Raw genomic sequence first — 16721 nt, 5'->3', positions numbered from 1 at the left:
GCGTTCTGAAAGGAACGGGGGCCGGTGACTGCGCTCCCCGCCCTCCCCGCAGCTGTATCGGCCATTTTCCGCCGGGTTCAGCGGCGCGGGCGGAGGCTGGCGGGCCCGGGCGGTCGCTGCGGCCGTGGCGGGGAGGCCGCGTGCTGCTGGGCTGGGGGCACCAGGGCAAGTGCCCAGCGGCTGGGCTGGCTTCGCGCCCTTCCGGACAGATCGGCTGGGCACGTTTCAAAAATGAGTGACAGTACAAAAAAAGAAAGTATGCAAAGCTGATGACCAATCCCAAAGCGAAGTTCCTATTTTAAAACTACTTTCTTCACCAATACCGTAACTTACTCCCTGTATTGCTCTTCATCCTTGCTGTTTTCCTACGGGTTTAGTCTGTTGGCTCAAACCTCAAAAGCAGCTTATTTCCTTGCTAACACTTTTTAATTTCTCCTTCTGTCTTGTTACTACCTCGCTATCCATGTGCTTGTAGCGTTGCAAAGTGTTGGGGTAAAGGCGATACATGCACAGTCTGGACTTCTGGGCTGTGCTGAGCTCTGCTCAGGAGCAGGGTAATCGGGAGGATGGCACTGAAGCGTGTTGGCGCTTTCCCACCTCAAGTCTGCCTTCTCCGAGCAGCATAAACTATTTCTAAAGTGGACACCTATGGCAACCACAGATATACTAGTGGGGTATCGCCTCACTCCCTACCCCTGAGAGCGTGTGTGTGAATGCCAGTGTTCCAGGTGTGGTAAAATGATCTCTTAGATCATACTACCAGGTGTAAGTTGCTATTGCTGGAGACTAACTTTGCCCTTTTTCTTCCGTGTTTCAAGCAAAGTTCAGCCAAGCTGAGGAATCAAGCCGTCTGTGTCAAATGAGGCTGTGGCAAGGGGTGCAAGGTTAACTGTGGCTCTGGAGTTCAGCAACAGAGGTGGAGGGAAGACTAGCAAAAAGAGAAAAATTGCTTTCAGAGGAGACTCGAGATGGGGAATTGGTGAGGTGAGCAGCTGGGAGACACGGGTGGCGTGGAGATGTGGGAGAGGAAGACAGTGCAGAGGAGCAGAGGGGCCACTGCAGAACAGGTCACCTGCAGGTGCTCGGTGAGGTAGTTTTTCTCTGAACATAAAAACTCAAGGAAAAAGTGATAACCAGGAGATCACAAGAGAAGACACTTTTCTGAGCTTTCTTCTCACAGTGAAAGCTGATTGCTGGGGGGAACTGCCAAAGATGTGCACCACGAACAAGTCTTGCTTAAGCCCTGTGAGGGATGGAGGGTCTGCATGTTTGAATAAGCCACTTTGCATCTCCAAGTTAGTATCTTGGCCTGTCTGGGAGAAACTCTGTTCCCTGTCAGGCTTCTGTAGAGCTGAGCATGGGAACATCTCAATCCTGACTAACTAGGCACAACGGTAGCATACATTTGGAAGATGATATATTAATCTCAATAATTTCCAGAGAGTCCTTATCCTGTATAAACAGAGTGCAGCGTATTACAAGCTGCTACACAATTTAACAGCTTATGATAGCATCTACTATAATGCTGAGAAGTAGTGATTACTTAATTAGAGGCTGCCTAAAGGTTTGTGATAAGTGCATACGTGTGTAATTTTAATTTTTCTAGTTCTTCTGAACTGTTTATCTTCCAACCCTAAAATTCTCTTGACCTTTTGTAAATGTTTTGAAGGAAAAAAAGATAAGCGTTTTGCATTTACATAAACAGTACTTCAAAAATTATATACACACCTATTAGTTAGGACTTACACGTTTCTAGGGGAAGAAAACATTAACAGTCTTTATTTTCAGGTGAACCTGGCCCCAAGAGGTTAACTAAATTGCACAAGGTCGCTGAGAGAGGTAGTGGCAGAGTCAGAAGTGGGGTTACAGCTCAGGTGCCTCCAGCTCTCATGCTGAACTTAAATCATACCGGTTATTCAGGAATTTGCATGGCTAACAAGCCAGTTACACTTAAAATAGCTTTTTTTCCTTGTCCCATTGACTCCCCTAAGACACGAAAGCAGTAAAACCTTGTTAGAGGGGCACCACGCAGTGAATAAATTAGTGGCAGCTGCAGCCAGAGATAAAACCGAGATTCCTTAAGAAGTAAATCCAGTCAGTGCAAAGGGAAACGACGGCGGAGGAATGTAGGTGTGCCAAAAGGAGGAGGAGAGCTGAGGAGTACGAGACAGAGCATGCAGGATATGGACAGCCTTGGAGGTTGGCACGAGAGCTGGGTGGGAAGGACTGGTGCCAAAGAAGTCCGGTGGTGTCAAACCCCTCAGAGATGACAGTGAGGTGCGTTTTCATGAACACAGTGAAATAATGAAGCCATGTGCTTGCTTAACGGGTCACCAGCCAGCTGAAGGCAAAACCCAACAGCGAACACTCTGAGCCAAGTTAGGAGGGGATTTATCTCACCGAAATGTAATGATCTGGAAGCTCAGTTGCCATTTCCCCTCAGTCACTGCAGGCGGAGCAGATGTCTCCAGCCATGCGCATTTATATATATACCTCGGGTTTAAGCGACTACAGGTAGGGAAGACAAACCCTTAGGCCCTTTCCACTGGATGTAAACACAACTTTTAAACCAGGTTTCCCCAAGGAAAAATATCCAGCCCAAGGAGCTGGCAGTAGTTGTGCTCGTCGGTGACAGAGTCACAGGAGAAGCACAGACGCAGAGGTCTGAGAGGGCTCTCAGAAGGTCATTCGGAAAATTCAGCTTCAGTTTTCTTTGCAGAACATTAAACTGTGTAATACATCGGATCACTGATCCACTTTGTAACCCATATTTACAGGGAAAATAAAAGCCTTCTCTGATTTACACTAATTAAACCCAAACCCTTTTATCTTTAAAAAAAAAAAACAAACACCAAACACTTCGATTAACTAAACATCATTATAATTCTATTGCTCCTTTCTTAAAGTTTGGTGCTTGAAGCCAGAGGTATTGAAGCTGGGGCTTCAGCTGAAAACCAGACTAAATAATCCATTACTGTGCTTCCTGTTTCTTGGATGGTAATCCCAATTCCCATGCAGGTATGTTGAATCTGAATTTCTGTTGAGTGCAGCCCAGCTTCATCACAAGTGCTTAAAACCCCAAATCAGGCTCCCAAAATCATGGCACTGGCTAAGAACCCATGACTTTGTAACAATTCTGCGCTCTAAAAGAATAGCATCTGATTTCAGAGGTTTTAGAGAAACCTGCATCCATAATCACAAGAGCTAAGATTATATTCGCTGGAATGAACTGTTCTTGCAAACGCAGCAACAGCAGGAGTGTGAGCAAGGTCATAAAAATCATCATCAGAATATCCAGTTTATGTCGTTGCTTCTCTTTTAAAAGTCTTCTCCACTGATTCAGTCGTAAGGGCTTGTGCTGGGCAGAAGAGTTTCTTTCATGGAACAACAGTGTTTAATTCTCAAGGGCTTTACAAGTCTGAAGCCACCTCGTAATGTCACATAAAGTATCTCACAGGTAATAAATGCAGATGTTAGAACAAAATACAACATTATCCCAATGGCTCTTGTTGCAGCAGGGCCCAGCATGATCTCCTGCATAAAGAACATCGTATTTCTGAAAACTAATCTTCACGCTGCATCTCAATTAGTTTGAAAAGCAACATGTTAATGCACTTTTATTTACAGGGCCATCAGCATTGTGGGCTTATGAAAATAATACAAGCAAGCTTCTCTGGTGATTGTGTCCTGAGCCACTCCAACAGTCTGTCGTCTTTGGGGCTTTTCCGCTTATTTTATTCCATCTCTGGTAGAAGGAGCTGATCTGGAAAGCCACATGAATATACTCCTAGTACACATAATCCCTTTAGTTCCCTACATGATTGTAATTGAACACATTGGCGGACTTTGTTTGTATTTAAATATTTTCATAGAAGGGAAAGTCATTCCAAGCTGATCACTTCATGAGGCCAAAAATTGCATTAGGAGCCATTTAAACAATTACAATAAATAAGAAAATAATTATTTGTTAGTACAGTTGTGCCATAAACACTATAATTTATATTCAAAGAACTCTTGGTCCCTAAAGAAATTTGTCTTTGTTTATACTAATAGCCAAAACATTCTTGAGTAAGAAAAAACCCCACACATGGCTTCGTAATCCACAATCAGGATGCTCTATTTGAAATTTAACTCAGGACAGAAAGGTTTCTTAGAACTGAAGGGATTATTAGGTACTGTAATATCTAATAAGATTATAAAATGGAGGTGGTAGCTCACTGTAATAGAAACCCGCTAAGACATAGGAATATAGTAAGACACAGGCCCAGCAGAACTTTCTGGGTTATCACATCCAGTCCCCAGATGCTACAGGCAACTGGATCACATGATCTATTTTGTGAGCTTCATGATAAAACTAGGTATGTTTTTTCCCCTAAATTTTTTTACACCCTCACTATGCAGGTGGATAAAGAACACCTAATTGATAGTCTAAATTATTCACAGCTGAGTTATACCCACTTGTTTATACGCCAAGATTGCCCACCTTTCATATTTCTCCTACCTGATGTATTTACGAAGAGTAATCAAACCACATAGCGACCTTCAGCTGCTAGGCTAAACAAGCTGTGTACGCACACCTTCCTTTCAGGAAAGATTCTCCAGTCTCCTCCTCATCTACGCAGCCCTTTTTCTGTATCCATTCCATCACGAATCCAGCTTTCTTTAATATGATTGATCAGAATCATGTGCTCTAACAAAAATCTTGTTGGGCTCTTACACAATGACATTCATGCTTCCCTCGTGCTTCTGGAAATGTCTCTCCTATTGCGTTTTAGAGTTTCAGTTGCTTCTTCTGTGCCCACACCACACTGGGGCAAACAGAAATCTTTCTGTGTCGTTGCTGGTTTCCTATGGAATTTTTTCTGCTGCTAGACTAGACTTTCTTACGACCTCTGTGGTCTCGCTCTTCAAGGACACTCAGTTCTTGCTGTGGGATATTCAGAACTTTCTCTACACCGACAAAACCTCCTAACATTGTGACTTCAATACATTTTAATGATCTGACACCTTTGTTTTCCATGGGTCATTAATGAAAATAATAATCAGTCTTAAGACTTACTTTCTTGGAGTGCTGAAGCATTCCCTTTCAACACAGCTCAGCTTCTCTTCCTCCAACACTGTTGTATGCCTTGCAGTTCCTCTGTAAATCTCAAGGCTTCTCCAGGTAGGAGTTATAATTTTATAGACAGCTCCTCATCTGCTACTTCATTGAAGTCCAGCCAGTCAGATTTCCCCTCTTTGTCTAGCTAATTAATTACTGTATCAAAGGAAGCTATTGAATTAGTCTGGTATTATCTAGCCTTAGTAAATGCCAATTACATTTTACTCTGTTTTCCAGTGACTGCTGTGACTTCTGTAATTCTCTCCTCCCACATTCTTTCCTAAAGCCTGACACAAAACGTTGATGTACGTAAAGCAAAATGTATCGTGCCTTTTGAGTGAAATCCATGTTTTATTTGTCTATGGTATAGATTAGTTATTTACATCAATTTGTATTTGTGACTAGCAGGTAGGGTTGAGCGGCAGTTACAAAAGTATTGGATACCTCGCTATATTCACCAGCAGAAATGTATATGCATCCTTTTTTATTCTAAATATTTATTGCTAGTGCCACTTTTAAAAAGGATTGGAATAGAAGTTCAGCAGACTGCTCCAGCTGAGACATGGCCCCACAGCAAACAGGGTCTTTTCCCAAACAGGTTTGTAGTCCAACTTAAATGTGATATATGTTGCAGAAAACCAGAGGACAACCTATACAGTGGCTTGACTTGTGAACTGATCACAGGCATTGGGCATGGAAGAAATACAGGTTTTAAAAAAAGAGAAGAGCTCAGGAGGATTTGCCTGAGAGGTGCTGGATGATTGTTTGAGACAGAGATAAATTACACAGTATTGTCTTCTTGTGCCTAATTTTTAATTATGTTGTGGGCAGTACACAATTTGAAAGAAGAGCCGGGAAGAAACTAAATCAAGACTTGAATTTCAAGCCCACCACTGACCCACAAACTTTGCGTGTCCTTGGGCAAAATGCTTTCTCTTTTTTTTTCCCTCTCGATGCCTCATCTGTAAAACAGAGATAACACTACCTCTTTTTTCCCAACCTGACTATTTACATAATAAAAGCTTTTCCATGCATGACAGTCTCTTACGTATTTGTACAGCATCTAGCATAATGAGGACCTGGATCTTGGGACTACAATACAAACAATACACAACAATTAAGATTATACATCCATCCAAAATATACCTAATGCACCTAATACTGCGGTACCTTGACGGAGAGGCATGACTTCATTACATGGTGAACTCTGCTTCTTGGGACTTCTGCAGTCCCTCCTTTTGTTCTGCTCTCTCGCCTAAGAAGACTTTGGCAGAGGGGTGGATTTTAGAAAAGTTGGGAGTCCCATGGCTATCCTTTCATGGTCTCCTGCAGGCAAGGAGTGATGGACCCCAAAGTCCTATGGGACCTGCAAGGAGCTGGGCAGCATCATGCAGAGGCTCTGCATTTCTGCAGCAGCTCTCCCGTGGCCCCATTCTCCTCCTGCAGTACCAGAGAAGGTCTGCCTTGAAGGAAGCTTGCTCGTCTTTGAAAAAGAGGAAATAAAAAACCCAAAACCCACTCAGTCTGCAGTGTCTAGTCCATATTGTCACTGGGGAGGACAGTGGCCCCAGTGCAGGCCAGCCCAAGCACAGAGCTGCCCTTTCCCTCTCAGTGAGCAAATCCTGCACTCCTGGAGAGGTCTCAGTACATTGTGGGGATTCAATAGGAAATGTTGGACCTGATCACCCAGTTCCACGCTCATGGGGTGGGGTACGGTAGTAAGCATCCCCTCACCAGCAACCTGGAGGCTACAGGATGGGAGCTTCGTTATGGTGCATGTTTCCCTAGGAAATGTTATCTGGAGAGTTAAGGCTCAGCTTGGAGAAAGCTTCCCACGCCAGAATTTTTGGGGAAGTGGGATGCTCTTTCCCCATAACCTGTATGGCCATAAGATAATGCCACAACATTCCTCTCGTTGGAGATCAGTTGGGTCTGCGCTGCCACTTCTCTGTGTGCCGAGAGAAAAGCGGAGGGCACTTGGCTGGCTGGGCTGGTGAGCGCAGGCCTCCGGGCTGGGCTGGCTCTGTAGCTGCTTGGCACGAAGGGGAGTAAAAGCATGCATAAATTAGGTGCTCTTAAGACCAGTTTTCTTGTTTGGGCCTGGAGTAACTGACTGAGGGCACGCAACTTTTGCAGCAGCAGAGATACCCCTCCCCACAGACAGGTGACATTTTTTAGCGCTTCCCTTGTGCTGGCAGATTCACTATTACATTAATTTAACTGTGTAGCACTGGCTAAAAACCACAGACATTTTAAAAACTTGATTTTATCCCCCCTTTTCTCTTCACAAGTTTTTTACAAACAAAAAAGAACAAGAAAATTGATGGTAACCGAGTTATTCCTAATACATAGCTAGTAACCGATTAATTTGGTTTCATGTACTGTGCCAGGCATCGTATTGTGCTGTGGCTATTGTTGTTCTATAGGAACTGAGACGAGATACCAGGTGTCTGTTACAAATGTTAGGCACAAAATTAAACACCCACACATACTGAAAGGACCATCAACGCGACAGGAAGAATTATTCGTTTTGCAAGCAGAAAAATGACAAAGCAGAGGAGTGACAAATGCTCTTGATAAATCCAGAGCTCCAATTTAATGCATGGGATAAGGACCTCTTTTTCCGAGTAAAGACTCCCAACTCTTGCAGTTTCTTACTTCTCCATAATTTAGCTGTGCACATATTTGGCATTTGGAGTGTGACGGATTTACACATTTGCTACCAAATGAGCTGCAAGAGCTAATCAGCTAGCACAGAATTGCACATATTAATGAAGAAGGCTCTTCTGCATGCCTGCAATGTAGACACCCACTTGACTGGGGCACCAGAGACTAATTTGAAAAGATTTTGTTCACGTAGCAGCTTTTTTCCCTATGATGAATGCTTGCAGGGAATCATGTTGCAGAGAAGGAGGGAGCAAGCAGTATCTGCAAAATCTGACTAAACGGTTCTCATTATTGAGTGATGGAAGAGCAATAGTAAAGATAATTTATTAGTGGCTCAAAGCTAATGAGAATAATTAGCACTATGATGCTTTCTAAGCAAACATAGAATAACTGTTCCTTAAGGAGCACTGCCTCCCTGCAAGAGTGGCGAGTGCCCTAGGCAGGACAGAGAACTTCCAGGGAAGGAATCTTACACGCCAAGGACCAGGTCTGGCAGCTGGGTGGAAACATCCTCCTGGCTTTCAATTATGGGTCAGCACTAGAGCTGCAATTCCCTAAATTTTGGGCTAACAGACCATCCTTTTTCTGACCTCAAAAGCAGCTACACTGGGGTGACGAATACACAGAGTTTACAGTTCAGCTTAACTCCTTGGAAACCACAGCCTGGAAATCGCTGCCTTAGATACAGAGATTTTTTGCAACACTGATTCATACAGTGCCTGCCAAAACTTTGGCTGAGCCACTCGAGGGTGCTTTGCAGGGAGTATTTCAGCGGCACCTGTCGGTCAAGCATTCCAGGAGTCCTGGTTGCCAGCAGATAAAACGGCATTTGGAGTAGTTTCCCAAATACTCACCTTCCTTAATCAGTAAATAAAAGCAGGATGCACAGAGGAAGCGTAGCATCTTCTCACAACCAGCCAAAGAAAATAACGGGAGAAGTTTTGGTTTCAAATCAGTTCCAGCACAGAGCAGTTATGTACACAACCGGATTAGCCAAAGGGCTGCACACCCGTGGTTCCAGCGGAGCTGTGGAATGCTCAGGGATGCTGGGCTGCCAAAGGCAAAGGAGATGCCAGCATTTGGCCCCAACGCTCAGCACCTGCTGATAAAAGCTAATTTCCCCTACCCTGTTTGCAGAATTTACACTTGCAATCCCAGCGCACCGTTACAGACCCAACCACACTGAAGTGAGCCTACTGGATTAAAACGAGGTGCACGTGGACAACAGTCCCCACTCCCTCGAGAGCCATTTTGAGCAAATGCCTTGTTTCATAGTTTGTAAAATGCAGTTGGCAGGGGTTTAGTATTATTCTAGGAAATCCATACAGACAACATTTCTTTCTCGTAACATAGCACTATCAAAAATATGGAGAGTGATTTTGCTTTTTATTTTTAAAAAGGAAAACATACTAAGAAAACACCTGCAGGCTAAGTCATCAGGTCTTGACTTTTCTTTTGAAAAGCAGTTAGCCTTTAAAATCAAAATCACCCATGACGCAATTCTATCTGAAATGAGACTCTGCCTGAAGCATTCTCTTAGAGCTTACTCGTAATGGGAGTTGCATCTGCTTTTTTACTCCCAAATTAAATGCTGCAAGGACATAAACCTTACCCCTCTAATCTTTTTTCACCATTAGTATCAATCCATCTTTGTAGATGACTATTAAGAGAATTTTAAGTGAGCAAGATTTGGGGAGCTAATTTGGTCTGGGTGGGAATTTCAAAAAATTCCCAAGGCTGCTTCACCCAACTGCACCGAGTTAGGAGGGGCTTGGGAGTCAATTGGGCTACAGATCCAGAATGCCATTTTACCAGGGGAGGAAAGAGATTTGCTAGGTAGCTCTGCTTGATTCAGATTGGAAAGCAAGGCTCTTCCAGTCTTTCCTGTAGGAGTCGCTCTAGTCTGAACAAATAAGGACATCGTTACTGGGTCAGAAATAGATGCACAGAAGCTAAATTATCCTCTTGGGTTGCAGGGGACTAGGATGTTGGTATGAGCTTACGCTCATCTTGGGACTCCAACCTGAGTCTCCCGTATCCCTGAGTATTCACTCTTCTGAGATATTGTCCAGGCTTCCTTTTTCTTCCTTCTGGTGGATGAAATAAATCCAGCATCTTGGGCTCTTTCATTAGCTGGGAAAGCCATTTCCCGTCCAGCTGCTACGAGCCTGCACAAAACGCTCGGTCCTGCTACCCTTCGTTTGCTGGTCCAGCTACGCCACAGGACCAATACAGACCTGTGGGCTATTTATATCTTGTTTAAGCCAATGCTGAGGAACAAAGTGATACGCAATCCTTCCTCAGCCTCTGCTGTGTACACATTTTACCCTTCCTCAACAAGATTTAATCTGCTTAGGGTTAACTGTGTAGTGGATGTCCAAGACCTTTGGATTGCACCTTAAAAGGGCTGAAAGACCAAACCCATAATTGCAAGAGCAGAATCTCTGATTCACTGCAAACCATTTGTTATCAGCAATTAAGTTTCTTGCTGATAAACGACTCACGATTCGAAAGCCTGGATTACTTGCTTTCAACCATGGCAGAAATTCCTGTGTGGTTATGAATGCCTGGGCTATGCATCTACTACAATGGGCTGCAAAGGCTGAATGTATGAAATGACCAACTGTTTAATTATACAAAGTAAGACCTCTTACATATAACATACTTTTCATTCAGAGTTTGTAAAAAAAAAAAAGTATTTCAATTTCAACTTGACTGATGCAAATATAAACAGACTTCGCTAGCAAATATAAACACCAACTTTTGCTTTACTGGAGGCAACAGAATTACAACAGTGTAATTGAGATCCAGACCTGGTCTACTAATTAAAAAGGCTTGGAAACAAAGCTTCCAGATCATGCTACACTCTAGTTCACAGTAACTAAGGCTTCTGTCAGCCATTTGATGTAATTGTTTATGGTGTTCAAAACTGTATTTTTGAAAATCCATTCAGACTATAAACCAGATGAGTCATGACCCTGTAACAGAAGGTAAATTATTCTCAAATATTTTATATTTGTGCATTAACACATGATTAGCAAAGAAAAAAATGAATGCCCAAGTCCAAGAAGTAACTGACAAAAGACTGAAGGGAAAAACGAGAATCCTTAATTTTACTTTTATTATGGTGTAACCAGCTGTAAGGAATTACCGGTCTGAAGCACAGTGTGCAATTGTCCTATCCTAAACATTTACTAAAGCCTATAATTCAGAATGATCCCGACTCGTGAAGTCACCATTGGCAAGCTAAGATTTTTTCTGTTTTTTTTTTTTTGGGGTTTTTTGTTGTTTTTTTTTTTTAAGAAGTCTGCATTTAGCAATTAGCACAAGTATGCACAGAAATGCTCAAAGATTTCTGGAGACTGTATTTCTTTAATGCCAGACGCTTTGACTCTGAGATCAAAAAAAATGCAGTAAATTCTGGACTGCAAATCTAGTAGTTTGATGGTAAGCAAAAGAATTCCTGTTTGAAATCAAATGGCATCAATATGTATTATTTCCTAAATGCAGGGCAGAATGCTTGCTACTGTTGCAAGGATAGCTTGAAAGAAAGAATTACCATGATCTTATGCAAAACTACTAAACACAACATGAAGTAACTATGCTAAGAGAAAAGAAAGGGAAAAAAACACCACAGTAAGAGACTTAATAAATTAAGCTACTTTCACACTAGGATATTATGTACTACCAGGCAGCTGATTTTTTGAGTGAAGAGACTCATCAGGTGCCTATTAAGAGAAGATACTTGGCACAGCTCCATCGCCGTTCAAATTGATGTCATGGTTAACAAGCTGGCTACCATACAAGGCCAATCAGGCTACCAGCATTCCAGATTACTCACTAATGGCTTCAGCAGCTTAGCGAGTGCCAAACTTACAGTGTCATTAATTGGGCGAGAGAGAGGAGGAAAAAAAATATATCCAGGCAGGAGGTAAGATGCCACTCACCTCCTGAGCAGAACAGCACCGAGCTGCCTGTTAGCACAGCCTTCACCAAGGATCCGAACTAGCAGAAGAAACAGGATGGGCACACTGAGGAGCAAGAGGAAGACTTCAGACCCAGGGCATAGGTCTTCACTGTAAAAAAGGTGTTTTGCCCACCCACATCGTTCCAGGGCAGATGGAGGCCAAGCCTCACCCCGCTGAGCACCCTGCCATACTGCCCAGCACCCCTGGACACCAGGCTGTCCCCAGCAAAGGGGTGGCGGGCACCCATCCAGCATGCACTGGCTCTTCCTAAACCACCACCACCTATGGTCGTTCACTCAGCGGGGAAGAAGCTGAACAAGGCTGATTAATGATAAAAATACTTGTCTTTTTTAAAATTTATTTTCAGTTCAAAGTGAATCACAACTTCCTGCCCCTCCCTCTCCCCTCCTCTGAAGACATAAGTACCTCCAGATCAACGGCTTTTTTTTTTTTTTTTAAAGCATCAAAAGTGCAACACATTTCAACTGCTGCCAATACAGGTTTTTAGACTGATGATTTTGTCAGAGATTGTTTATGCAACTCCTTAAAGAGCAAAAAGGAAAAATCCCAAATATAAATGCAGATAAACTTTTGGTATGTAAACACGTAATATACATAATTACTGCAGTATCAGAAGTACTATGCATTTATCAGAACAGTTGAACGTAACATTTTCCAACATGCATTTGATATGGCCCGATCATAATCTGAATACCCTATAAGGGTAACTGTATACCCCTATAAGATAATCACTCCTGCCATAACTCTCAGATGCATTTGACAATACTGATGCCAGAAAAAGAGAGTTTAGTTCAATTTTACTTGTGTTCTGCTGATTTTTGATACTTAGCTTAATTCACTCAATACATTCTAACAGTATGTAAACAGTCCTGATTTAAAGACCAGAGAGATTTAAATGAAATCAACAGATCTGGACTGGTCAATGTAAATGTCTTCATTAACTCAGATATCTTATTTATCCCTGAGCACCTTAAAATTGTTCCCCCAAATCTCACTGAAGAACGTGGTAACCGTATTTCACAAGAATGTAAAACTGCACTTGGATAAATCCGTGTCTTACAAGTCCCATTTTCCTTCACTGGTTTAAAAAAAAAAAAAACAAAAACAAAAAACAAACAATCAAGCAAACAAACCAAAAAATGTGTTCCCTCCCCTTTGTTTTTGACATGTACTGCAATACCTTAAAAAAAAATAAATCACCCTATCAAACAACATCACCTACAGACACACTACAGACTACAAAAATATTGCATAGGAGTGTCAGTGGGCATAGTCTCCCAACATGAGAGAAAATGCTAAGTTTTCTTTAAAACATTATGGCAACATTCTAATTTATTTTCCTTTTAAAAATCAAGTGGTTTCACTTTATTTCAAAATTGTACAAAATGACCATGGCTGTTTATAAAAAAAAAGTCTCTGTCTTGAGAATATGTGAAGTCTCAGGTGCATTAGTAAAAGACCTGGAACCATTCACAGTGCAGCGGAAAGCTTCTTTTGAGGCAGAAACTACAATTCATCCTTCTTCTTTCCTACTCTTTCATGGTCTCTTTCTCTCAGGGTTCGCATGAAAGTGGTGAATCCAGACTCCTGATTTTGAAGAAAGAAAAATATGGATCGTATTTTTACAAACAAACCAAAACAATGTGTCAAGAACACTTGTAGTTTCTGTATCCCACAGCAGAATATAAACTAAGGAGCAGTTATTGCTTCTGTGCTGCCTCATCCTGCAGTGCTCTGGTCCAGTGCTGCTCCACTGCAATGCCAGGGGAAAATATCCATGCAGACTCCGTATGTCAAACTTTGAAGGGATAGGACACAGAGAAAAAGGCCCTAAATCTCACAGGACCAGGTAAAATCTGTCCCTACAAGTGCCATTGATGTCTTTTTGTAGAAAACGCTCAAAAGACATTTTTAAGCTGCCTTTGTATGCTACATGTGTCATTTTGAAAGTAGTTAGTAGATCATTTGTTGGCTATACACACATTTGCCACTACTCATCATCCCTTAGGTTTTGCTCATGATCTTCCTCCTCTTCCACACATTCAGACATTGGGAATTACATTTTTTCAAGTTACTATCAAAATTACTGTCAAACAATTTCAAACCTGGATGCTTAGATGCCAACCTCTGTATTTCAGCAACTTCTGATTTCTGATCATCAAAGGCTGTTGGATGCCAGCAGTTTCCTTTTCCAAGGACAGCTCTGAACACAACTTGCAGGCATTTCAAAAGGCTCAGATAGGTGGAGGTTTGAACACACTGTCTACTGGTACACCAACACTATAGACATCTGGGCAAGTAACACTGATCCCACCCAATGTGACCATTTTTACTTTTAAGCAAGCCCAAAACACACCAGTCAAAACTGGTGATAAAGAGGGAAAGTACAAAGATGTAGGGAACAACTTACAGAAGTCAAAGTCTGACTTAAAAACAATGTGGGGCAACAACAAAAACAAACCAAACCCAAAGCCTGGAAGCTTTTGAGAAGGCTGAACAAAAGAACACTCTTCTAAAACTATTCACTGTTCTTCCATTGAAAAAAAAAAAGAGACAAGTTGTGGCCATACGTCATCTGGAGACATGTGGCAACGAACAGCCCCCATGAAAGGACACTGGTTTTCAAAGCTGTGTGTCTGAAAGTCATTTAAAGTACACGTGAGTCACAGGGTGTCCTGACTTTTCCTTGCCTGGGATGAAATGCCCTAAAAATCTCTACTCTGGAACTCTCAATTCCCTTGGAGGTGTGGAGGACCCCTTACAGGCTACCGCTGGGGGTCACGCCCTACCCCATAGCCAGCGCTCCAGTGCAGGGTGGCCAGGAGCTGAGAGCTCCTGCTCTGCTGGGCACGGTTCCTGCTGCAGCATGTCAAGTTGCTCCCATGGCAGCTGACGTTGCCTCTTTTCTTCCCTGACCATGTGAAATGATGATACATCAGCTGGACCACATTGAACTAAATGCTTACGGACATCCACTGATTTAGTGCCTGAATCAGGAACAGAAAGCATGTCCCCTGGTTCCCACTGCTCTCTCCTCAGACTTCTTTTGCAAAGTAGGAGGTGGTTGGCCAAGGTGGTTCAAAAGGTGTAGTCATGCTGATGAGAAGTCCTTTCACAGTGCAGTCTCTTGTTACTGAAACAGGTTTCTGAACAGACCTGGAAACTCCATGGAAGGCACTGTGCTAGGCACTGCCTCCAGTGTTACCATCATAGGAGATAATAAAACCCAATTCGATGCTGCACAAGCAGAAGACCACAGGCCCCAGGAGAGGTGGAGGGGAAACACAGTTGCCAGCAGCAGAGAGACTGTGATGATCCTGTTGGGTGATTTAATTCTACTCAAGAAAGGGTTGGCTGCACATAAGGAATTAGTCAGTCAACTTTATAGCATAGGGAGAATCATCACTCAACTGCTGTGGCCTCACAGCACTCCTGCCTTGCTAAATTCTTTTCATCAGCCACCACAGATCCTTCCTTTCATATATCATTTCTATAAGTATGGGTTAGAAATACAAAAATTGCAGCTGAAATTCTACCTAATTATCGGCTACTGCACCCATCTTTAAGAAAAGCTCCACAATTGGAACTAAACACAGTATCCATAACAATGCCTGGATCAGCACCAATAAATGGTAGTTACTGGGGTCCTAATGCTGGAGAAAACTGGAAGCTCCATGAAGACTTCGCTAAGAACCTGACTGAAAAAGGACCTCAGAATTTGGCTTTTTTCTTCATGATTCTTTATAATTTGGTGCGCTGTAATAGCAGCAATAACTTTCAGGCAAGGCTCTTTTATCAGCATCACTGGATGGCTTGAAACCCCCCAGTTGTTCTTGCAGACCCTAGCTTCTCCAGGCAATCAATCACTGCTGAGGCATAACCTCCCTCTAGGAGGTTATGACAAAGAACACACAGAAATAATTGGATTGTTCCCTTATTTTCAGTCACTTTACAACCACAGAAGGCATTATGCCATTTCTGTCCCTTCTACTCATAGTATATAATTAGCTGGCCACAGCAGGACAAAAGAATGAAACTTCAGCCCATGGGCTACATGGCACAACTTGTCCTTCCATCCTGAGCTCCAGGAGTGAATCTGACTCAGGGCTAATGAGATATTTAGTTTCCCCCAGTCTCCAAAGGACAGCTTTGTCCCTGCTATAAAACCAATGGTCTGTCACCGTTTGGCAGCCTGGTAGACCCATAAACACATTTGCAGTATACGTGCGATCCAGAACTCATAGGAGTCAGTTCTGTATTTTCTGGCATTTCTGCACCTAGCAGCAGCCCATGCAATAAACTCTTCACTTCCACTCAGTCTAAATTCACTTGCAGACTTTGGCTTAAAGAATAAACCATACAACAAAGCATTACCAAATCTACTACTCCTTCCTCTCCTCACATTCCTAAAATAGACCAAGTACGTTCCTAATGCAGAGATGTACAGGGGTGTGGTGCACAATGATTCATCCATGTAAGACAGTAACAGGGGAAGTTAAGCATCCTTCCAGCATGGTAAAATTTTACTCTGCAGTTTTAATTTGCAAGGCAGTACTGGCAGAGGAGACCTTCCTCCCTGTATCAGGTGATGACCCTTGCTTCCACTTACCCTTCTTTCTCCAGTATATTTTTCCATAAATTTCCCATAGTTGTAATAGTTGAAGGTGGGGTAGCCATCAACCCCCTCCTGCTTACACAGGTCGTGATTCTGTCCTTTGGCACAGTCCACTGCGGCATAGGCGATCTGAAATGCAAAAGACCAGCATGAGGCAGGAGAAAACAAAGCAAGCCTACTTCATAGTTATGCTGCTGCAGCTTAGACTTAACATTAGGAAAAGACCCAAGTCTTCTGCCAAAAATGCAACGGCTTTTGTAACAGCTGTGCTGTGGAGGAAGATCAGAGGGTGGTCATCAGGTCAAGCCATGCAAATGGAATGGAAGGGCAAAAGCCTGCTCCCTCCCAC

The 16721-nt window shown here is 42.8% G+C and overlaps 1 protein-coding gene across 1 annotated transcript in view; it reads right to left on the bottom strand.

Annotated features, from left to right (window-relative positions):
* Positions 1–10854: 10854 nt before the first annotated feature.
* Positions 10855–16721, bottom strand: part of PDIA5 (protein disulfide isomerase family A member 5) — a 103018-nt gene continuing 97151 nt past the window's right edge. Inside the window, exons 16-17 of the mRNA XM_080399768.1 lie at positions 16367–16501; positions 10855–13344 (exon numbers count right to left, since the gene is read on the bottom strand). Of these exons, the coding sequence (XP_080255894.1) occupies positions 13264–13344; positions 16367–16501 (216 nt within the window). The 3' untranslated portion in view covers positions 10855–13263. The remainder of the gene's footprint in view (positions 13345–16366; positions 16502–16721) is intronic.

This window comes from Falco punctatus (assembly GCF_963210335.1).
Source record: "Falco punctatus genome assembly, chromosome: 8".
NCBI lineage: Eukaryota > Metazoa > Chordata > Aves > Falconiformes > Falconidae > Falco > Falco punctatus.
Note: the sequence above shows the minus strand (reverse complement) of the source record. Positions and strands in the feature narration are given on the sequence as shown.